The 25,082-nt window shown below is 40.2% G+C and overlaps 1 protein-coding gene across 1 annotated transcript in view; it reads left to right on the forward strand.

Moving 5' to 3' along the window:
• The first annotated feature begins 2,781 nt into the window (after window positions 1–2,781).
• LOC138206483 (neuronal acetylcholine receptor subunit alpha-7) overlaps window positions 2,782–25,082 on the forward strand; it is a 49,071-nt gene continuing 26,770 nt past the window's right edge. Inside the window, exons 1-3 of the mRNA XM_069163225.1 lie at window positions 2,782–2,950; window positions 8,019–8,158; window positions 18,391–18,435. Of these exons, the coding sequence (XP_069019326.1) occupies window positions 2,896–2,950; window positions 8,019–8,158; window positions 18,391–18,435 (240 nt within the window). The 5' untranslated portion in view covers window positions 2,782–2,895. The remainder of the gene's footprint in view (window positions 2,951–8,018; window positions 8,159–18,390; window positions 18,436–25,082) is intronic.

The raw sequence follows: 25,082 nt of genomic DNA on the forward strand, positions 1-25,082 counted from the left end.
GAATTTGTGGAGTTTAAACTTGCTGAAAGTTGCAGACTCACTCCTTTTTTTGTTCTTTTTCTTTTGCTCATTAACCGCTGCAGGCAGCGCTGGTAATAAACTGCAGAGAGTAGACTGAGCGTGCTGAGCTGCAGGGTGGTGGGAAGCATGCAGGAATTAAATCCATCTATCTGTGGACGCCGTGCGCATGACAACGTTCCTGCTATCAGGTAAACACACAACTGCAGAAAACAATATCCTCAGTGACAAGCAGGCGTTTTCATTCCAACAGGTTTCACAGAGGCCTCAAACAGAAATTAGAAAATAAAGCTGAGATGAACATGTTTTATTATTACAGTTCAGTGTTTGACAGCAGCTTTCCCTCTTCTGTCTGCCAGCTGCCTGTTTATCAGCACAAATTGAATCTTTAATGAAGAGAGTCATTCAGAAAACGATTTCATTATAAAGCCCTAATTAAGTTAATCAGGAGTTTGTATCATGCTTAGCAGAGCAGAGAAGAGCTTTTACAAAGGACATCAACTTAATGTGTTCATTCAAAACAAATTGCATGATATTTTGACCTTGAAAATCATTATTTCATTGAATATTGAGGGTTTGTTTATTTAATCCTTAAAGAAATAACTTGAACATGTTCAGTAGATTTAAAGGAAAATACCAGTTTTTACGTCATTAGCAGGTTTGATCATTTTTCTCCATGAAGTCAGAGTAGTTAAAAATATCAGGGCTTGTTTTCCCTCTTCAGAAAAAAAAAAAGAAAACCCTTTAATTTGTGTTCAGTATGAAATTTATTTTTCAAAGAGCTAAAAAGAGAGAATTCATGCAGGAAGCGTGACGTTTTTAGTTTTTTCTGGACTCTGAGCTGCAGCGTGTTTTTTTGCTCTGTCAGTCACCGGAGACTCAGGGAGAACTGGAAGTCTCCTCCAAGAAATATTCTGGCAAAGATCAATCGTAACAAGTGAAAGTCAACACATTTAATTATCCACACCGCTGCAGCACAACATGAAAAAGGGGACGGGAAAGGAAACCGTGAGAAGTGGGTTTATTCTCAGAATGATGAAACTCAATATCCTCCAGTGTGTGAAATGGGAGTTTGGTGATGAAGTGGTTTCTTCTCTTCTTTTAGTCAGCCAATCGAAAATGTATTTAAATTTAAACAACCACATTCAAGCTCGTAGGAACTAAAACGGAGACACAAAAGTACGAAACTCTACTCAAAATACAAAGTGGATTTATTCTTCGGGTTGCAGAGAAGTACAAACCTGAAATACCAAATCTGAAACTTGAGATGGTTGAACATCAATCTGCTTTTATCTTTCTGAGCATCCTCAGACCAGGAAGTCTTTCGATAGGAGACGATCCTTTCCCTTCACTCACAACAATATTCTCTTTTTCTTAATAAAGACTTTTTATTGAACGATCTCATCAAACCAGACAGTGTTTATCACAAAGTCTTCAGGTTTGCACAACAAAAATGACCTGGATTGAGGAACAAGAGGTTTTTCTTTCTGACTGTCAGATTTCCTGTGATTCACAATGAACACACATTTTGGTCCTGCAAATAACATGGCGGCTTTTAATATAGCAAACGTTTCTCAAATATTAAAACAAGTTTACAGTGCGGTGTAGTGATTTTATTGGTGTGAAAACCACTTCCCTCTCTCAACGTGAACATTTAAAACAAACCTCTTCCATCAACAGCTGCGTTTTAATAAGATGACATACCATCACCACGTCATAGTCCCTGGGGAGACAAATATTCCAACAACTGCAAATAGACATTCAACACTCCTGTGCTCAACCTTAGTTGTCAGTTTTCACAACACAATCACGTCTTCGCTCTCCTTCTCGCTCTTTCAGTGGCATAAATCACATTTCCAACTTTCCAAAATTCAGGAACCCATGAAAGCACAAAAAGCACAGAGCTCCAATCACACCAGTTTATATTGGTGGGACCAAAGCAAACTGCAAATAACCTCAAATCTATTTAGGTGTGTGTGTGTGTGTGTGTGTGTGTGTGTGTGTGTGTGTGTGTGTGTGTGTGTGTGTGTGTGTGTGTGAACAGATGTTCTTTGAGCTGAATCAGCCAGGATGCGTTTTGTTTCCAGGTGTGAGAGTCTTACGATCAGTTTGCTTGTGTCTCATTCTGCATTCATACCTTTAGAAAACCGGTGGCCTCTCCAGGTTTTGGTCACTTGTCTACACAAATAATTAAATACAGACTCTTCAAAACAAGATTTCTAGAATGAATAAAATGTGAAAGATATTTTGTTTGTCTCAGTGGAGTTTACTGGGTGTGTTTTCGATGCTGTCAGATTCACAGTTTGTAGCGTTAAATTAATATTTGGAAGGTTGTTCAGCCTCGATAGAGTCACTCTGAGCTCTCTGACTGCTTTTTAATTTGGTATTAAACTGCAAAATTGGTGTGTTTTCACTTTCAATACTAAAATGTCCAATTCTACCATCAGGTCCCTCTGAAGCTAAACTTAAACTGAATCTGAAGCAAAACCAACTATAAACCAGGTCTTCACCTGAAAACGAATGACCCCAAAGTCAAGTCCACACAGTGTAAACAGATTCATGTCCTCACAACATCAGTAATGCAAATACACACTCACACAACTCTCTCTGTCTCCTGCAGCTTCTCCAGCTGCTGAGTCCTCTGCTGCTTTGGATTTGTATGGAGGGAGGAGCATCCCGTTTCCCCCTCAGAGCAATCTCATCCTCTCTCTCTCTCTCTGTGTCTCCCTCCGTCTCCCTCTGCCTCTCAGTCTCTCTGTCTCTGTCTCTCTCTCATCCTCTGTCTCTGTCTCTGTCTCTCTCTGTCTCCGGTATCTGCGGCTGCTTCAGGAGGAACTCTGGTCAGTTTCCCGTCTGTGTGACTCGCGGTCGCTGAGGATGGACACTCGGATGTTCTCCCTTCACATCCTGATACTCTGCTGCCTCGTTCACGGTAGGCTCAACACACACACACACACACACACACACACACACACACACACACACACACACACACACACACACACACACACACACACACACTCCTGTTGGTCTTTCTATCGCTCAGAGGACTCTCCTTTTCAGATAACTCTCCTTAACCATCACAACTAAATGCCTTTCTCTGCCTGATTCTAAACTGTGCTCCTTAAATCAAGTGTTAACCCTCAAACACATCGACATTATAGTCAGTCAAAGAAAAATATTCACTCACTGAACACACCATTATCTTTAATGTAACTATAAACCATTATTTTCATTACCAGTGAATTTATTAAGCTCTTTACTGTAAAAACTTCTCTGCAGATTTGTCTTTTATTCACTTTGGAAAGTGTTTATTTTCAGCTTTATTTCAGTTTGAAAAGCTAAAATCCAACTAAAGCTTTCTCAGACAGTGAAAAACAACAGCCGATGAGCCGCTTTCAGCTCTGTAGTTCCTCTGCAGGCTAAAACGTTGATATCTGCTGTATTGTCATGTATTACAGTCTACAATCATCGTTGTACCTTGAAGCATATAAATCTCCAGTCTGATCGTCTTCCTACAGGTTTCACGCTTCACATTATTTATTGCTGGAGAAGCTGCTTTACAGTTAAATAGTGTACTTGGTGGTTTTTAACCATTTAATGTTGTGAAGTGCTGATTCTCAGAATGAAAAGGAAAACTTTTTAACTTTAATATTAATGCTTTGGAATATTAAAGCTTAAAATCAGATGTTAATTTATGTCTTTTGCCAAAACTAATAAAAAGACACTTCACACTTTCCAGAATCACTTATAGTCCCGACGCCGGCACCCATTAAATCAAATATTTTTTTTACTGGGTAATTTACTGTCGGCTGGTTTTTAAAAGGTCGTCAGTCATTTCATCTCTAATGTTTCTGACAGAATTTTGTTCTTGTCAGAAACCTGAACTCAACATTCACAACGTGATATAAAATGTTCCTTTTGAAGGAAACATTTACAGACAGGCTTGTGACCAGAACAGATATGGATTAATACATAGAGCAGTGTATATATGTATTTCTGAGCTGTCCAGCTGTACCTTGCCTTCACAGGCAGCAGAGATGGAGACTTGAACTCCACAAGTACACCTTTATTTTAATGTTACTTAATATAGCTTCTAAACCTGTGCTGCCTGGTAAATGGAGTGTTTTTGCGTTTATCAGTAGAATAACCACAAAACAGTGTTTTCTGAGACTTGATGAAGCTCATCGGGACATTACACAACTGTTTTACAGGCTCAGGTGAATAAACCTCTCGTTTTAGAAGTGCATTATTAAAATAGTGATGTGCACCTCTGTAGGCACACACACAAGGATTATCATTGTGTACATCAGCTGCTCAATCTGCACACAAGCAGATGTGTTTCCTCCGCAGAGACACGTTGCTAAAGTGGATTCACAAACACGTGAAATGCAACTCAGACTAAATATAGAACGAAACGTTTCAGCTCGACGAGGAAGTGCTCCGACTCTTTTTCCTTGAACTTCCTACTGTGGAAGTGGAAGTGGATCATATTGTGTCTGTTGATATCTGTTGAGCGTGATTATGTCACTCCTTCTTTTAAACAAATATTTGATGAACTAACATACAGAGTGACGCGTCGAGCTGAAAGACTTTGTTCAGCAGTCTGACAAACCTTCAGTGCTATTTACACACTGGATCTAATTACATCTGTTCACCTGCAGCTCTGAGAAAAGATGTTTACTATTATATTAGTGAATTTAGAATGTGTCAGTGATTCATGAATTATTTATAATAATCCGATTAAAAACAGAATAAACTGCCTAAATGTGGTCATTCAAGTCACACCAGTATAAACAGTCCAGATTTCCATAACATGGTACCATTATTATTATTATCATTATTATTGTACCACAAACTAGTCAAATTAAAGATAATACCGTAAACGTTTTGCACCAAAGATTGTTTTTTTAATCCAATCTCTGAAGTGAATGAAAATGCGGGCGTGATATTTGTTTGGTACGCTATATGTTTGGTACGCTATATGTTTGGTACGCTATATGTTTGGTACACTATATGTTTGGTACACTATATGTTTGGTACACTATATGTTTGGTACACTATATGTTTGGTACACTATATGTTTGGTACGCTATATGTTTGGTACACTATATGTTTGGTACGCTATATGTTTGGTACACTATATGTTTGGTACACTATATGTTTGGTACACTATATGTTTGGTACACTATATGTTTGGTACACTATATGTTTGGTACACTATATGTTTGGTACGCTATATGTTTGGTACGCTATATGTTTGGTACGCTATATGTTTGGTACACTATATGTTTGGTACACTATATGTTTGGTACACTATATGTTTGGTACACTATATGTTTGGTACACTATATGTTTGGTACACTATATGTTTGGTACACTATATGTTTGGTACGCTATATGTTTGGTACGCTATATGTTTATTATGCTACACAGAAGGGACTAATCATGCAACCCGGTATCACGGCAAAACGTGAAATAGCCACGCAATGGCCTGTCTCGGCATGAAAGTTACACGTTTTCCTGTAGTGGCCAAAAAAGAAACCTACTGCATGTAGAGTCATGTGATTTACAGGAAAATGAAACATATGGTTGGAAAAATACAAACAACTTGACAAAAACGTTGTCAACTCTTACATTCGAACCTCATCGTCCCGCATGGCAGTAGTCTGTGACGAATGCCACCAAACAACCCCTCCTGCCTCCTGATGCTGCCTAAAAACGTGTCCTTTGTTGCCTCTGTTGTGAGGCTTTGATCACATGATCCAGCATCACATGACATTAACATGCTTGTAAGTTTCACGCCTCGACAGGCCAAAGCGTGGCTATTTCACGCTCTGCCGTGGTTGAATCATGACTGTAATTTTGTTTTGCCGTCACTGCGTCATAAAAACTCTGATCCTCAGGACTGACAATAAGAAGTCAGTCAATCAGCTGTCCGTCTGGCTGATCACCTGTCAGGCATCAGGACGAGCTTTCATCTTGAACCCCGCTGATGTAACCCGCGTCCGTAAAGCCTTTTAAAGCCCATATTAACGGTGCGATGACGGACGGGCTGAGATGAAAGGAGACGGTCGTAAGAGAGATGTGGTGAAATCTTTGTCCCAACAGGGGTCTCAGATCTCACAATGAGTGCTGCCGTAACCCACGACGACAACGCAGCCAATCAGAACTTTGTGGATCACTGACACTGCAAACAACAGCTTCTTTCTCTCTATGAAGTGGATGGTGAGGTTTTGGTACAATTCACTCTGTAAATAGTGACAGGACACATTTGTGTTGTGTTGCAGATGACAGAATTCCCTCAGTTCACCAACAAATAGAGCTCTTACATGTCAGGACTCGTACTGCTGTAGTGCAGGAAGAGTAGTTTTGTTTCAATCTGCACACTGCTGTTCTGCACTGACAGGAAATGACCTCATCATGTGACCACATCAGCCTCCAAAACATCTGCAGCTTTAATTATTTTACCCAGAAATCAGTGCGTTTTTGTGTCCTCTGTTTAACACTCAATAAACACTCTGATTCTTCTGTCCAGCAGCAGCAGAGAAGAAACACGTTGTGTTCAGGAACAGCTGCAGCTTCCTCACATACCTTTAATTTGAAAATCCTTTATGGCCCCGCCCCCTTCCTCTACGGAGCCAAGATGGCGACCGTTTAGGGTGAAAGTGTTTCTCACTTCTTCTTTGGAGCGTTCTGAGTGATTCATCCTGGAACTGGTAGTGTTCTGATGGTTCTGTACTGACAGAGAGAACACACTGATGGACTCAGAGTAGAGAGTTAGTACACAAGTACAACATCTGGAACACAAGTACAACATCTGGAACACAAGAACAACATCTGGAACACAAGAACAACATCCGGAACACAAGAACAACATCTGGAACACAAGTACAACATCTGGAACAAGTACAACATCTGGAACACAATAACAACATCTGGAACCAATACAACATCTGGAACACTAGTACAACATCTGGAACAAGTACAACATCTGGAACAAGTACAACATCTGGAACACAATAACAACATCTGGAACACAAGTACAACATCTGGAACACAATAACAACATCTGGAACCAATACAACATCTGGAACACTAGTAGAACATCTGGAACACTAGTACAACATCTGGAACACAAGTACAACATCTGGAACACAATAACAACATCTGGAACACAAGTACAACATCTGGAACAAGTACAACATCTGGAACACAATAACAACATCTGGAACACTAGTACAACATCTGGAACACAATAACAACATCTGGAACCAATACAACATCTGGAACACAAGTACAACATCTGGAACACTAGTACAACATCTGGAACACAAGTACAACATCTGGAACACAAGTACAACATCTGGAACACAATAACAACATCTGGAACAAGTACAACATCTGGAACAAGTACAACATCTGGAACACAATAACAACATCTGGAACACAAGAACAACATCTGGAACACTCGTACAACATCTGGAACACAAGTACAACATCTGGAACAAGTACAACATCTGGAACACAAGAACAACATCTGGAACACTCGTACAACATCTGGAACACAAGTACAACATCTGGAACACAAGTACAACATCTGGAACAAGTACAACATCTGGAACAAGTACAACATCTGGAACACTCGAACAACATCTGGAACACAAGAACAACATCTGGAACACTCGTACAACATCTGGAACACAAGTACAACATCTGGAACAAGTACAACATCTGGAACACAAGAACAACATCTGGAACACTCGTACAACATCTGGAACACAAGAACAACATCTGGAACACAAGAACAACATCTGGAACACAAGAACAACATCTGGAACACTCGTACAACATCTGGAACACAAGAACAACATCTGGAACACAAGAACAACATCTGGAACACAGCAACGGAGTCTTTGTACCTCTGATCTGAAGCCCTGATTGAATCATGTCTCCTTGAGTGAAGTTAAACGTGCTGACGGTCTGTTTTCCTGCTCCAGGTTCTCTGCAGGGTTTGTACCAGCGGCGTCTCTACAAGGAGCTGATGAGGAACTACAACCCGCTGGAGCGGCCGGTCAGCAACGACTCCGACAGCCTGACGGTCCGCTTCAGCTTCAGCCTGCTGCAGATCATGGACGTGGTAAGAACACACACGGCTGAGTCGAGTGTTTGTCGGAACACGATGATACCAGATGAAGTGGAAGAAGGTTCATCTGAGGTGTTAAAGCAAATAATGGAAGTCAACATGTATCTTTTGGACATGAGCTGTCCAAAGTGATCTGTATATCCGTAACCGTAGTAACGGGCATGTACATCAGCATGTGTCAGAGTGACTAGTAGTTCAAACTAGAGACGTGCAACACCACAAATTTCCCGTCCGATCTAACTGCAAGTAAAAATGTGGACTGATATCACAGATGCAGATACTTTTTATTAAAGCTTTGTGTTCAGAAAAGGTAAATAATAAGTTATAGACGCAGCCTCTCAAAATGTACTGTAGCTCAGAGGAGAGGAACTGACAGCTGACCACTTTAAAATGCTCGTTGAAATGAAATGAAATCCATAAATGCCATAATAAATGTATAAATCAGACAATACATTTTGAAATAATCTGTCAGCAGTGAACATCACTGGCTGTTCAGGGGCACATTTAGTAGGTCAGGTTTGTTGCTTATAGAATAAATAGTTAGTTTATTGTTAAAATCAGCAATAAAACAGCTGTTTCAGCATCATGACACACTGAGAAATAGGCTATTTTATTGATGTTTGCTTTATCGCTATTTATTGTAGCATTTATCTATTTCAGTACGTACCTCAAGACCATATTTATTTATTTATTTAGCTACATTTATTTGCATCAGTTTAAATCCTGTGGTTTTAAGATTGCGGTGAATTCCCGTCGTCTCATGGACACTTCAATCTTGAACAAACGGAGCTGGTCAGTAGCACTGGTTTACGACTCTCTCTCTCTACCTGCTCTATGACCTCATCATATTCTTTGTTGTCGTCTGTTTATCGACTTTGTGTTGCTGCCATCACAAACGAACCTACATCCCCATGTGACTGTTTGCTCTCCGTCGAGCACATTTACCTACGACAGGCGGAAAGAAAAGTAGTTCCTGCATTCACTGCTCTGCTGCTGTCCGTGTCGATGTCTGACTGTCTTCGGGTGGACAGGCTTCTGTCTCAGACTGTTATTTGGCTTGAAGTGTACAAAGATGCACTGATTGTTGAAAATCCCCTTTTCCTCTCCGACCGTCTGCTTCAGGTCTCGTTTCTTCAGCCGCATATTTAATGTGTTTTTGCTGCTTCTCCTTTTTCCTCGGGGACGCGTTGTTGGTCCGATGATGGAGGGTTCAGAAAAAACTTAGCTTTGATCTAGTAGATGGTGAGGATCAAAGATTCATATTGATCTGTGTGTGTGTGTGTGTGTGTGTGTGTGTGTGTGTGTGTGTGTGTGTGTGTGTGCGTGCATGTGTGCGTGCGTGCATGTGTGTGCGTGTGTGTGTGTGTGTGTGTGGGGGGGGTTAAATACACTTTGATGTTGAGGCTTTTGTCATCTTCAATTTCTAAACAGACCAGACGATTTCCTCTGACAACCTCCTGCGTGATGTTGCGGTCCACCGCACCGATCTGTTCTGTGAAGACTTCCACTTCCTGTTTTGATTTTGACCCGGGTGTCATCCATGTTCCCAAACCAGAGACTGGGACCAGTGAAGAAGATCAGTGTCCTGCTCTCTTAAAGCTGCTGACGATGTGTCTGAGTGCAGCTTCAATGTCCTCTATGATGGTTTGTTTGTTTCCAGTTGTTGTTTGCTGCCTTGTTAAATTTGCTGAGTCAGTTCCCTTTGGCCGGGTCGTCCCCTACGTTCAGAACCACGGTGCTTCCTCCGTCATCATCCCACGAAATGGGGATTTTTTTTTTTTTTAAATGTATTTATTTCTTCAGTCTTGTTATAGCGACGTCAGCTCTGTCCTGTCGTCGATGGTGACGGAGGAAGGCGGAGCTTCCACACTGGTGAGGATGGCTGATACCTCCATCTGGAGTAATTCCACCTGTGTCACACTGCTGAAACAACGATCCACCTGTAGGGCGGCGACACATCTTAATATTTATTATTGCATATTTTATTGCAGTTTTTGTGAATTTATATTACACATATTTAAAACAAGAAATATTTCTGTCTGCATCAGAAATACATCTGTGAACCGGATTTTTTTTTTTGTATGTGTGGAAAGTTTTTTTTGTGCATTGAAAACTATTTTAGTGGAGAGATATTTATAATGTGAGTTTGCTTGTGGCTGCGTGGGTTTTCTCCAGCTTCCTCCGACCAAACACATGCACGTTAGGTTGATTGGCGATTCTTGATTGACCGTAGGTGTGAATGTGGTTGTCTGTCTGTTTGTCTGTTTGTCTGTATGTCTGTGTGTGTGTGTGTGTGTGTGTGTGTGTGTGTGTGTGTGTGTGTGTGTGTGTGTGTGTGTTGGTCCTGTAATGGACTGAAACGTCATCTGTAATGTTCTTCAGCCCTCCTGTGATCCTGCAGGATGAAACAGGTGTGGATGTTTGTTCTGTGTGAAATCATTGATTGATCTGACTCAGCACTTTTCACTCCATCTGTGAGTTGTTTTTTATTTGTTTGTTTCCGTGAGGCTGAAACTGACAACACACTGTTTACCCCGTGTGTGTGTGTGTGTGTGTGTCTTTAAAGTAAACAAACACACACACACACACACACACACACACACACACACACACACACACACACACACACACACACACACACACACACACACACACACAAACGGAAATTCTGATGCACTGAAACCTCAGCATGACACTGACACACAGCGGGAGCATAGGGCAGCTTCACTCCTCTCATCTGCACACACACACACACACACACACACACACACACACACAGTTTGACTCAGCTGGTGGCTGTAGAGATTCCACAGGAGGATGAATTCAGAGTGAAACTCCAGGAGACACATCTGTGCTGCTGCAGCTCGATATCAAACAATACTTCACAAGTCTTTGCAAGTTTTTCTGTCTGTCAAATGCTGAGATGAAACTGAATATTTGGTCAAATTAATTAACTTTTAACATCATTACAGAAAGAAACACAACATTAGCTCTGTTGGAAACATCGATCACTTTGATTTTACATCACGAAACAATTTTCCATCCAGATGTAAAGCAAACGGATTAAATGACATGTTGGTTTGTTTCTCATCCCATCATATCTGATGTATGTATTTAATCTCATGGTCTTATTTTCATTTCTGCATCTGTCATCACTTCTCACCACATTTAATATTGTTGTCTTTTCTCAGTTTGTCTAATTCTATTCTCCCATTTTATATCATTATATCTTTTCAGTTCTCATACCGAGATCTTATTTAGTCTTTTTGATCATCATTTTTATTATCTTATCTCATTTTATATCAAACAATCTCATAATTTTAGTTTATTAATATTTAGTTTACTTAATTGTTCTCATCTTATTGTCTCATTTCATCTCAAATATTTCTTCTCATTACAGTATTTTTCATAATTTCCTTTGAGATATTAACACATTTCACACATGATCTTATTTCATCTTGTCTCATTTCATATCATCTTCTCTGATGATCCAGTTCTACTTATGCGATATGTATTTTCCCTGTTTATCCCGTCTCATCTCATCTCCCTGTTACGTGCGATCTTCAGGTTATGTGAGTCTCTCCAGCTTTCTTCTACCTGCTCTGTGGGACAGTTTCTCTGCTGCAGGAAACCTTCTTGTTCTGCAGGTTTTTATCTCTGATACCACACTGTGTGTGTGTGTGTGTGTGTGTGTGTGTGTGTGTGTGTGTGTGTGTGTGTGTGTGTGTGTGTGTGTGTGTGTTTAGAATATGCTCTGAAAATGGGTAAAACTGAGTCTGACAGCACAGAAACACACAACAAAGATACAGATCAGCAGGATGGCACAGTTTACAATATGACTCTTCATAACAACAACAAACAAAACGTTGTAATTATGGTAATTAGTTAGATGTTTAATTAAAGATTCTCTCAGTGTTCAATACCACAAAATGAACAGAATATATTTTGCGTGGGCTTCAGAGGATTCTTGATCAATATCAGTGAGTCAGCCTGAACTCGGCTAGATGCTGAGGGTTCAGCTTTTACAAACTTTACTCAGTAGACTCTTGTTTAATCACATTATTGTCAAAGTTTTGTAGCTTTAATTTAACTCTTGAGAACTTTTGCCATTTTCAGTTTCATTTAGTCATGTTTTTGTTCTCCTTTAGGAAAAAGTGAGTGTTTTGTAGTTTCTGAAATGTGAGTCTTCTTAACTTTTCATCTGGATTTCCCATCACTTTCCTGTTGTTATTTCCTAGATTTGTCTTTTCTTAGTCCACATGTTAAGTGTGATGCTCCAATGATCTCCATTAAGAATCTGATTGATTAAAAACAAAAAATTCACTGTCTTATTTAAAAACCCATCTCAAAGACAATTGGTGAGACAAATATCAGATTTGAGCTCTGTGGAAGTGTAGATATGTAAATATGATGGGCTCATTTCAAGGTAATTAAAACATACCGATACTCCGTCAGGATTATACACTAATTAAAACATAATTATTTGATTCCATTTCTGCCAGTAGATCCTTTTAAAACCTGCACACTGGACCTTTAATCTTTCTGGCTCTCTGGAGACACACTGCTTTGTCTATTTTCTGTTTTCGTCATTCACAGTCTTGGAGTCCTTATTCATTACCGAGCCTTGTAATTCATTACTTATTAATATCAGATAATGACACAGATTCAGCTGAAGAAGCAGCTTTTGCTGTCCTGCAGCCTCTTTGCAGACTCTGTGTTCTCCCAGGGAGACGTTGGAGAGGTCTGACCTCATTGCTCTCTTATTTTAATTTTTTTGGACTGTTTTCAGGTGATTTTTGTTGTTGTTGGATACTAACAGAATCTCCTTCATCCTCCATCTGTGTTGAAACGCAGCCTGCCTGATGTAAGTCTGCTCCGGACTCGAAGCTGCAGCCTTTGTCTAAGTCTTTATGAATGCTGTGAAACTCAGGGGAGCTGCCGCCAAATATAATACTTAACTCATATCAGCTCCTCAGACGTTCCAGCACCGCATGGGAACATCCACAATATTATGCACAGGGAGGAACTACAGAGACACAGATTTTTAATGATGGTATTCCATATGTTGAACGTAATGCTTCCAAATTGCTCGTTTGTTAATTAACTACAATCAGTGTCTCTTGCAATAAAGCTCCATTCTGTGTAAAAATCAGAGCTAAGCAGTTTGACTTAATTTCCCTAAGATTATATTTTATGTTTGTCCCACTTACAACATTTTCACAACTTAAAATGTTTTATTCTGTTAATGTAGTAAAAGTCAAGAAAGTTAAATTCATGAGACTGGTTTGATTTGGTGACATCATTTCAATATTTGCTTTAAATGCTGATATTTAAGTGTCTGAAGTGAAACAATTCCGTGCCTTTTATAATGAAAGCTACAGGCTGTTCTGAATAGTTGGATGGACTCCAGTGGACTTAAAGTCCCAGTAAATACTCACCAGTGAGTCAACTGATCACTCACAGAAACAAATAACATTGATTGAACAAGCTATAACTTCTATTTGTCCAACAAACTCGAAGAGAGTCGTACTTTTTACAGAATATATTGTTTAAAATTTCAAACGGAGTTTTACTAGTTGTGGTTTTTGTGTGCGTCCATGAAGGAGAGTTACAGACAGTCCTTCAGGTCTGTGTGTCTGTCCGACGTCTGTAGTTCTGGTAACAGAAGCCCGTCTGTGAGGAGGGCAGCGGCGGTCATGAACTCGTATCATCTGAGCTGCAGTTTCACAGCTGCTGCTGTTTTGCCCCGTTGCTCCAGAGTTTTATCTCCAGACCAGTGGCTTCTCTTTCCAGCTCGCTGGGCGGTCTGGTCTGTGACTCGCAGGTGAAGTGGAGGTCACGCTGCAGCTCCTCGGCTCGCTCTACATGCAGGAACAATGAGCTATAAAACCAGATGCAGCCTCCTGCTGCCTCTCTGACCCTGATAACCTGTCCCTGAATGTCTTTGTGAACATCAGCAGAGGTTTCCCTCAGGTACTGTTAATGATCAGCATCGTGGCCCAGTGAGACGCTGCTTTGACAAAAATACACAAATATCATCCAAAACACTGCGAAGAGGATCAGCAGAGTACAAATGATCCCTGCAGCTGTTGACTCTGTGCAGGAGGTGATGAATTTAAGAGCTGTCCTAATTAATGTTTTAATACTAATGATGATTCAGGTGACTGTCTGATGATAAAAATGTTGTTTGGTGACAAACCCACAGAGATTTCTCACCAACTGCAGCTTTGCAGAGTTTTCAGCTGCTGCTTCTTGTTTTCCGGCACATTTACAGTTTGATTCAGCTTCAGTATTTCCAGCAGCTGTTTTTCAGGAGTTGGTGGAGACCAAATCAGAGCTAAACATCATTAGTACTGAAGTATATCTGCGATGTGCAGCATGCTTATTATCAAAGGAATTGATAACATCTGACTATTTATCAGTTACTGCTTTAAAAAAATAATAATTTTAAAATCGCTTTTTTTCCCCTCAACTTCCAATGTTTTCTAATTCCTGCAATTTTACTGCATAAAAATCCTTTAAAACTTCACAAATTACATCACGATTTTGGGGGGAAATTAGCAGCAAAATCAACCTTTTTGATAGCAACAATCACTAAAAAACTCATTAATATCCTGGAGGGACTGATTGAAGAGTTTAGAGTACTTCTAGCATGCTGTGTAAATACGATATAAAATACAATATACGTTCTTTAGATTCAGAGTCAGTGTGTGCATTCGTGGTAAAGTCCTGGTTACAATTATTGGCTCCCAGAAATAAATGCAAAAAAAAAAGAATTTTGTCTCATCAGATTATTTAAGAATGACTACATTTATTCTTTAATATAGTAAAATGTCTGTGAGAAGAGTATCTAACTGCCACACCTCATTTCAACAACTCCAGTTATTTTTGTTTGTTCTAAAATAAATGGAGGATTTGACTGCTGGTGTTACCGCTCATTATTTGTCACGGTTTCTGAACTGGTTGTGACATATTGGGAGTGTGGGGGTGTGTGAGAAAGTTCTCTGTGATGGTGCTTGTTTGCCTTTCGGATAAAATGTTTTTTGTTTCCCTGACAGGACGCATGGTGGCTGTTAAAATCCAGAGATAAACAGGCACGTTGGATTCACTTATCCTGGCGTCAGTTCAGTGATATGATTTTGGGGATTCAGCGTTACTTTGGGATATGGGATTGTTCTTCTCGTCTGCTCAAGTGGAGATGTTGCATCTCTTTGAAGATGTGGTGCAGGGGGAAGTGTGCATTGCGGTGTGTCTGGCTTTGCTGGTGGAAGGAGTCCATGTTTTTCTTGAGGATGGGCCAGCTGGTGGGTGGATGCGGCCAGATGTTCCTCCACCTCCACTTGTTAATCCAAACCCTGGGATTAACAGTGAACTAGATTTGAGTGTGTGTGACTTCCAGGAAGTTTTTGCAGCATGTGTTGTTACCTGTATGGGATGGCCCTCAGGCAGCACTGCTTTAAAAACAGACATGAATCTGTAGTGGAAATCACTGCACGGGCTCAGGAACACTTGTGAAAACCATCGTCTGTGAACACAGTTCATCGCTGCGTCCACAAATGCAGGTTAAAACTCTCCAAAGAAGAAACCAGATAGAAACATGATCCAGAAACACCACCGCCTTCTCTGGACCGAGATCATTGAAGATGGACTGAGGTGAAGTGGAAAGCTGGCCACTTTGAAATCATGGATGCTGTGTCCTCCGGGCTAAAGAGAGGGACCATCCAGCTTGTTATCAGCGCACAGTTCAAAAGCCAGCATCTGTGATGGTATCAGGGTGCATTAGTGCACATGACATGGGTAGCTTGTACATCTTGGAGGATATTTTTAATGTTGAATGATGGTTTTGGAGCAACATATGCTGCCATCCAGACAACGTCTCTTTCAGGGAAGGTCTTGTTTATTTAGCAAAACAAAGCCAAACCACATTCTGCACGTATTCCAACAGCATGGCTCCGTAGTACAAGAGTCCGGGTGCTGAACTGCCTGCCTGCAGACCAGACCTGTCAGTCATTGAAAACACTCTGTTCAGCTGCTTCCACCATCTCCCTCAGTGCCTGCTGCTGAGGTTTAAACTGGTGGAAACACAAGTGTGACCTCAAAAGTGACACCAAAGTTGCATTGCACAAGCAAACCTTTATGGACACGCCCCTCGTAGAGCTGCTCCACCCATCTAGGCGCAGCCGGGCTCATGTTGAGCTGCAAAAGGTTCACGCAAGCATAAAAAAAGCTCCTTGAGCTGTGACAAATTGCAAATTCACTCGCATTCACTCTTGGACCAGTTTTATACTTTTATGAAAATTGTCTCGCTCACTCATCGCTGTCTTTTGGCTCCATAGGTTATTTATGCTTTCATATGCAAGCCCCTCTGAACAAATAACAAATAACACACTGTGGATATTTCATGTTGCTATTGGCTGAGCATGTAAATCAATATTGCATGAAGTCAGAGTGATATTTCTGATATATCCTCGTGTTTCTGAGGTGAAGAAGCTGCTGTTGAACTTTCAGGTGAAACACATGGAGACATCTCCTGTTGGCAAGAGTCCTGAGCTGCAATACTTTATCTGAGAAGCCATCCCTCAGGTCGTTCATGTGGTAACTAACTGGCTGTAGCTGCTTGGTGAAGCTCGATACTGCGGCTCAAACTGTTTCAAATTAAAAGCCCTGTAGCGTTTCTTTCACGGTCCAGTCTGAAACTGGATTTTTCACCTGGTTTTCTCCACAACTATCTGGTGATCCTTGGAAATGATCTCAGAGATATAAAATAGACAGGTTCTAATCATTGTCACCTCTGAAGCTCTGATTCTAGTTTTAAGTGCTTTTTGCATCACTGTGACTGATCTGATTTTACTTCCTGTTTTGAAGAGGGTCTCGTGTTTGCTAATTCAAATACAGTACACAGAAAAAGTCAATAGTTTCCATAGAATGCACTTAATTTTTCACATATTGTGTCTTGGCTTTGCATCCTTAGGATACTAAGTGAAGGTCAGTCCTGAAACTTTTTATTATCTCTGTATGCTTCGCTGCCTGAGAATATATTAACAGACTGGACATTCATCAAACTGACATTATTCGTATCCCCCCCTGATGGCTGGCTGCCATGTTTAAGATTAATTTAAAGGGATGAAACAAACAGTGGAGAATGGACAGACTTTGTCTCAGAGGAGACGGACGTCTGCAAACAGACGAGGCTCCTGTTTCCCAACAGTGTCTTTAGGCCGAATTTTTTTTTCCATGACTTAGTTTTTAGATTATCATGCAGCTCCTGACTTTTTGAAACAAGCCAAGAGCATCTTCAACATCTTAAACTTTGGATTTAATTCATTTGTTTGCTCATTTTCGGTCCATACTTCTATCATAAACTGTTCCTTGTAAACATTTGGTGAAAAATGATTGATGCTGAATACCTGATTTGCAAAACTGATCTTCTGGCTGCTTGTAACATGCAAATACAAGCTGCTTATCAGCCAACCTCTCCGTGCATACAGTACATGTGACAGTCATATTTATGTGTAGACTCAACAGGCTCTCCGACGTTGCCTCTTCTCGCCACTGAGTGAAATCCTGAGTTTCTGTGAATTGTCATCCAGCCTCCTGAAGCTTTTTGTTATTTTTCCGCTGTATGTAGGTTGAGACTCTGATTTGAATAAATTCCCGCAGCATCACTCAGCAGCAGGAACCACATGTGCGTCTCTAAAGTGAAAGCTCTGCTTATTTACTCAAGTCGCACAGCAGCTGTTGCCTCATTAATTATTTATACTGATTAATTATCAGGACATGCTGACGAGATCGGTAAAGATAACGGTAACGGACCGTTTACTTTTGTATTTACGTCCATGCTTCAGCTGTTACGCAAACTGTTTAATCCAAAAAAAAGATATTTTCTGTTCTGACTTTCTTTCTTTGACACCAAAAACAGCCGAGCAGCACTGAAAATAACTTGACTTTCTTATCTGATGCCCACTCGGTAGCAGCGAGTTTAAAGCTGCAGATTGCAAATTCTACAGTAGACCTTACTTTTATGAAGGATTACTCATTAACAACACCTACGTTTTGAGATGTATGTTCTTCCAACATAAAGAGCAAGTCCACATTGTCTGTTTGCGCTCGCTCTCAAGTGCTGTTTTAATAAACATGAGGTACTTGATAAAAATTCTCAGGGACTGATTGTGTTTTGGGGAAATGGGGCGAAGACACTGATTGCTTTTGTTGTTTGTGTTTTTTAGGATGAGAAGAACCAAGTACTGACCACCAACATCTGGCTGCAGCTGGTGAGTTTTCAAACTTTTCTGTCGCTTTACTCTGATTTCTGTTTAATCTGTGCTCAGTTTGCACTTTTAACTTTGTATTTGCTTTCATCCTCATTTGTTATCTTTTATCTGCAAACTTTGTAAAATACATCGAACCGTCTGGAGTGTTTCTTTTACTACCGAACATCCTCCGGGGTTTAAAGTTGCATTTGTAAAAAAATCCCCCCACTGTGTACTTCAGGGGTGATCGGGAGTCACTGTGGTGTTCAGTCAGTCCGACATCAGTTCACTGTGACTCTGAAATCTGTGGCCCACAGTGGGGAGGTTCGTCAGGTTTACTGATGTCAGGTTTGATGGGTCTCCGAGGGTCTCTGCAGTGTTCAGAGGCTTCAGAGACGAGCAAACCTCGTGGCTATAGATTCCATTTCATGGTGTTTTTGTTTGTGGATATCATCCTACAACAGACACTGATTGAAGCCTTGCAGCCTTCTTGTTGTGCTCAAATGGAAGTAAACCTACCTACCTCTAAATTATGTTTTTTATTTCCTAATTTGCACCACTGGATTTGGAGCTGCAAGAATAATACAGTCATACACATCATAAGATTACCCGTCACATTTAAATCTGTAATCTTATTTTGCACAGCTGTGAACTCATCACATGTAAAACGAGGTGTTATTGCGTCGTTTATTAGTATTCTTTGTGGTGTTACATTTCACATCACATAATCGGTTTATACTGTGTATTTTTGTACTTTAGTGTGAAATTTTATTTCTACCAACTACCTTTTGAGTTTAATTTTCTCGCTCCTTGATATTTCTTTCACTTTTTAGTATTTAGTTTTTTGCAGCCCAACATTCCTTTTATGTGAAAACATACTTGGCAATAAATCCAATTCTGAATACGAAAAAAAACATGTAAGCAACATATCTCTTTAATGGAAACCACAAATGTAATCATGGTCACGTGCATTGCTGCCCTACAGGGCGCTGATAAACCTTCTAACTGCAAAGTCACACGGTCAGCGTTTTTTTTTTTTTTTTACTCCTGTCCTTCCTGCATCCAACAGCTGCAGCTGAGCTGCTTCAAGACAACAGCGGTTATGAGTTTAACTTGTTTGTATTTGTCTGATATTATAGTTTACTCTTGGTTTGTACAATAAGTCACTGCTGCCTGTCGACTGTCTGTGTTGGTGATCGGTCAGATGCTGAAACACATTCATGGAAGGATCAAGAAACTCTGGGATCCCTTCATGTGACTGTTTAGTAGTTTGTCAGCTTAGTTAAACCAGATAAGAGAAAGATATCCTGGATGTGTTGAACCTGCTGCGTAGTCCAGGTCTCTGGAGTCCTCGCTGGGTCAGAGCCAAAAAACAGTTTGGCATCAATCCAGCCAGAATAGAGAAGTGGATTATGTTGGGATTAAACAACAGGACGAGATTTCCCACTTTAACTCGGGAGCCTAAGAGGCAGTCAGGTGAATAAAATGAATCTGAGCACACAGAAACTGTTGATGTTTTCAACACATTTGAACAAGCAAACACTGTTTGTGACTACAGATAAAGGTGAAGTCATTTTCATGACACTAATCACATGGTAGGAAGTGATTACACCGCTCTGGGGTACATTACTGCCATAAATCAAGAGAATGCTCTTTCAATGTGAGAGCCGGATTTCCTGTTTTTATCATCAAATATTGTCATTTTCTCTCTGGAAAGTCTTCCCTCGGACTCAAGGACTCAAATAGTCGCTGCTGCTACGTTCATTTAACACGGCGCTGAAGGAAGGGATGAATCCGCTTCAACCGTTACGGTCCAATCGGGACGCACACACAAGGAGGCAGTGAGGATTTCATTGGTCGACGTCATACCTGTCGGTTGGGGAATTTTGACAGGGTCATTTCGAGTCATTTCATCCAAATCCAAGAGCGCCAGCTGAGGTCAGACATTCAGTTTTAAAAGAGCTCTTCAGGTCCACAGGTGAGCAGTAACTGTTTGAGCTGCGAGCGAAGACTTTCCAGAGAGAAAATTACAATATTTCAATGTGAAAACAAGAAGTCACGCTCTCAAATTGGAAGAGCATGCTCTTGACTTGTGGCAGTACTGTACCCCCATACACTTATTCATTTACCACACTTTCAAATCTGTTTTGAATATCTTTAAATATCTTTGTTTCAGATTGATGCCAATGATTCAGACCTGCTCAGGGAGTCATCTCCGGTCATGTAGCCCGTTTCCACTTACATGAGAGTGGTCTCAAGCTTTTTATATTCTGCAAGTCTCAGTAAGAAAGTAGAAAAGCATATAAAATGTCAAACTTTTCCTTTATGGTTCTTTAAAGGCTTGCTTCAGCATTTAGTAGCAGCAGTGCTCATTTACAAACAATAATCTGTATTTTATTGTCAATGGATTATTTGTCTCGTCGGCAGGTTAGAATATGTGCTGGATCTTCATCACAAAATCACCTCCGGCCGCTGCAGATGGATATTTGTGTCAGTCAGGGCACCGGGGACGAGGAGTAAACTGACTCTGGTGAAAGAAACCAAGTAAATATGATAAAGAATAAAAGCCTGCAGCCACATGATCCCATCCGTCCTCCAGCTCAGTGCCGAGAGGAATCTGTAGCTCTGCTGCTTGACCCAGATAAGTTTGCAGCGGTGGAGAAAAACTCGATCCAGAAGTCGGCAGAGTACAAACTTGTTCTTCTTCCTCTGTGAGAGTCGGTCCCTCGTGCTCTTTGACGCCTCACACCTTGCTGAAATCAACCGCTGCTTCTTTGTTCACTTCGAATTGGTTTCATTCCCTGAAAAGCTGTTTTTCTTTGCCGGTTGTCGGCCCGGACTGACTGTGGTGTGAATGTCAGAGCTAATGGAGAGTGTAGGAATTCATTAAGAGAGCTTCCTAAACCCATTTCACGCAGCTGTCCAAATTTAATTAGCTTTCATATCAGGTCCTGTGGAATGTGTGTTTGTAAAGTGGCGATGCACTAATCCGGCCTAATCTGCTCCTCTCGGATGGAAAGGTTGCTTCCTCCCGGGGGGCTCGGCATTTCCTCCCCGCAGCACCCTCCCAGGAACAACGAGTGTTTTGGCTTAATTTAATTTGGCGTTCTCCTCTCCTCCTCCTCCTCTTCCTCCCCCTCCCCCTCCTCCTCTTCCTCCTCCACTGCTGCTGCTGCTGGAGTCATGGAGAGCCTTTTTTTTGAGCAGGGGATGAATGTCTTTAAGCGAGAGAAAACATTTCTGCACTGGGAGCTGTGTGGATTTTTTAATGTCAGTGTTACTGCGGCTTTTTGGAAGTTTTTCTCCTGGCAAGCGAGAAAACTTTGACTCACTGGGAATAAAAACTGCCTCAGTATCAACATTTGGATTCAGATTTTTTTACCTTTAGGGGGTTTTGTATTTCATATCGTTGAATTATTTTGTTGACTATTGTCATTTAAAGGCTGTTTGAGCACTGAAAACTAAACACATACATAAGCATAAAAAGATAAACTACACAAATCTGAGATGAGAATATAATAGTAAAGGATGCGGTACCTTAATAGTTGAACAGTTATTTAATGAATGAAGACACCAATACAACATCTATATATTATGGGATGCCGACTGCACAATGTTTACCCTGTCCAACATCTTGGTTTACACAAAGTTCAGCCAATTCTGGTGGGATTGTCCTAATTTTGCAGGTCTTTGTTTTTGGGGTGAAATGAATGATTATTTTCATTATCCATTAATCTGCCAATGATCATTATGATTAACTGATTGATGGTTTGATCTATAAAAAAAATACTCACCGTACACACAAATTTGACATAAACAAGTGTTTTGTTTTCTCTAAAGAGAAGTAAAATAAATTAAAGATATTCAGAATACTATAATGTAGTACAAAGAAAGGTAAAAACAAAATTCACCATCAAATCGACCTGGTTCCACCCGACTATTGCTTAAGTGTGATTATTGATTGCAAAGTGTGTAACTGTCACGCCTAAACATCACCAGGCGTGTCTATTTCACGCTTTGCCGTGATACCGGGTTACAGGAAATGACTCATAGAGACTTCACCAGGAGTGAAAGTTTGTACCGTGTTAGTTTCCCTTAATGGAAAAAACATTTTTATCCCATTCATTGTTGCAGCAGCACCTCAGTATTCAATCAATGGCTCTCACAATATTTTTTTGTTTTTGTGATGGAGAGAAACATTTGTGGCAAGTAGGTCTGTGATAAAAAAACAAAACAAAAAAAAACCAGTACTACAACTCCTTTTAGAGTCCCTAGTAGGTCATCATTTAACTCTCTCTCTCTCACACACACACACACACACACACACACACACACACACACACACACACACACACACATCCTCTCCTGAAAAAAAAAACAAGGATGAATCCTTCTTTCCTTTTGATTTTAATGACCCTGTATTAAATCGAAATCCTCAGCGTGTGTTGAGTCTTTACATTTTTAGTCTTGTTAAAAGGGAAGCTTTAAACTGCTGCCAAGATCCCAAAATAACCAACAGCTCCGACAGGGAGGATAATCTCTCTTATTAGAAAATGATTCTGTATCAGACTAAAAATGTGGACAATCCCAAAATAAATGTGATGATATACAAAACCAATTTCAGTTCAGAAGTGGCTGTTAGATGACATTGTTTGAAAGGTTTTTTTTTTTTTCTTGTATGTTTTTTCCTTCCTTTTCCTTTCTTTGCATCAGTTTGGCTTTATATTGTGCAGCCTGCTTTGGTCTCATCCTGTTCTGACTCTTGGAGCCTTTGAAGCTTTTTAGACAGAAAAAAAGAACAGAGACATTCTCACCTGCTTATTAAAAATACATGTAGACACTGAAAATCAAACCATCTTTTTATGATGCTTCTGATGTCCGTGTTTCTTCTCTTCAAGTCTTCGTTGTTTCAGCTGGAAGGCTGTGATGTCATTCAACCAAAGTGCTGTTCCTATTAGTCGTGACATTCAACTTTATGGAAATTCATGGTAAAATTGTAAACTATTGTAATTGTAATTTCGTCACCATATAACGAGGAAAGCGTAAGAAAACAAACAATAAAAGAATAACATATTGGAAAAATACAGATAATTACACAAGAAATACTGGAACCGGGATCCCAACTTTAATAAAAGAAATAACTGAAGATATTGAAGCGTAAAGTAAACATTTAAATGTCTGTTAATCATGGATTCATAAATATAAATGATTAAACGGAGGAAACAGCCTGATTACTGTTTAGTAACTGTTTAGTTAGTGTAACTGTTTATGGAGTAAATAACATCTGTTGAAAGTTTGTAACTCATAAAAAATTATTACCATCTCGTGATTGAATAATAGTGTTTTCAACATTTTTGTAAGATTTATATGTTAAGACGGATAATAACTTTCATGTCTGTGTGTTCAGTAAAGAGCTTCAGTCAGGATGTGATTAACGAGGTTCAAGATTAATTAATTTGTCATTCTTACCACATCCATATTAATACGCATACAGTGGGATGAGATTAAGTTTGTCAGGTCCAGGGTGCAAAGTTAATTATCTAAACATTCCTGAACACACAATTAAAATGTGTCGCTAAAAACCTACAAATAAACATCCCTAAGACACAGCTCACAACTCATCCTCAACATTAACACGCATCCCACAAAGAAACACGTTTGGTGGCTGTAGCTCTGGACTCTCCTGAATATTCAGAAGCTTATTACATAAACTAGATGAACCTTGTCTGTACTGCAGACGAAGGGCTGTTCTTCAAAGTGTGAAGAATATTTCATGACGAAAGCTCTGCTCTCTAAATCCCCGGCATCAGGCTCAGGTGGAGGAGCATCGAGCTCTGTGGCTGAAGCACCGACAGCTCGGTCCATAAAAGTTTAAATATTAAACTCCTGACAAAACAAACTCTGGATTTTTGCAGTAAATCTGTGGGTATATTTTTACGCACAAAAACGATGTGATTGATTAAATCGTAAGTGTGTTCCTTTGTACAATAAATGTAAGATCCAGGTCACCGTGGCTCATTAACTTTTAAAACCTTTAACTCGTTAACTGTTTTTTAGATGACACAACGACTAAAGAAGAGCTTTTCATTAAAGTGACTACCGGAAACATAATGATCATTTTAGGGTTCTTTTTGTCTCTTATTTTAAAAGTTATACATTCTTGAGAAATCCAAAGTATCAAATCAAACATTTCTGAGAAGCCATCCCACTTTTAGTTTTTGGACGTGAACTTCAGGGTCTTGTCCTGTGATTTTCGGGGTCATGTCTGCAGCTACTGAGACAGTTTCTACTTCCAAAAGAGTCCTCTGAGAAAAACATTTCAACTCGGTGACAGGAAGTAAACAAGACAGAGAGAGAGAGAGGAGAGAGAGAGAAGAGAGGGAGATGTCTGCGTGACCTTCACCATCACAGCCTCGAACCATCAACACAAACCAAAGAGAGGCTGTGAAATGTAATGAGGACGGAGACTTGTATGCTAATGAGACATCAACACTGCTGATGATTCCTGGCAGCAGCGCTCGTCTTCCTCACTCAGCTTCGTAGAAACAACACAGATAGAGAAATAACAACAGCTGTTACATCACAGTCATCAGAGAAATCTGGATGTCATCAGCTGAAATATGAAGGTCGAACACAGACGAGCTGCTGCTCATCAAATGGCCACTTTA

Source organism: Embiotoca jacksoni, unplaced genomic scaffold (genome assembly GCF_022577435.1).
Source record: "Embiotoca jacksoni isolate LCO1_2020_lvr unplaced genomic scaffold, fEmbJac1.0.p SCAF_3, whole genome shotgun sequence".
Taxonomy (NCBI): Eukaryota; Metazoa; Chordata; class Actinopteri; family Embiotocidae; genus Embiotoca; species Embiotoca jacksoni.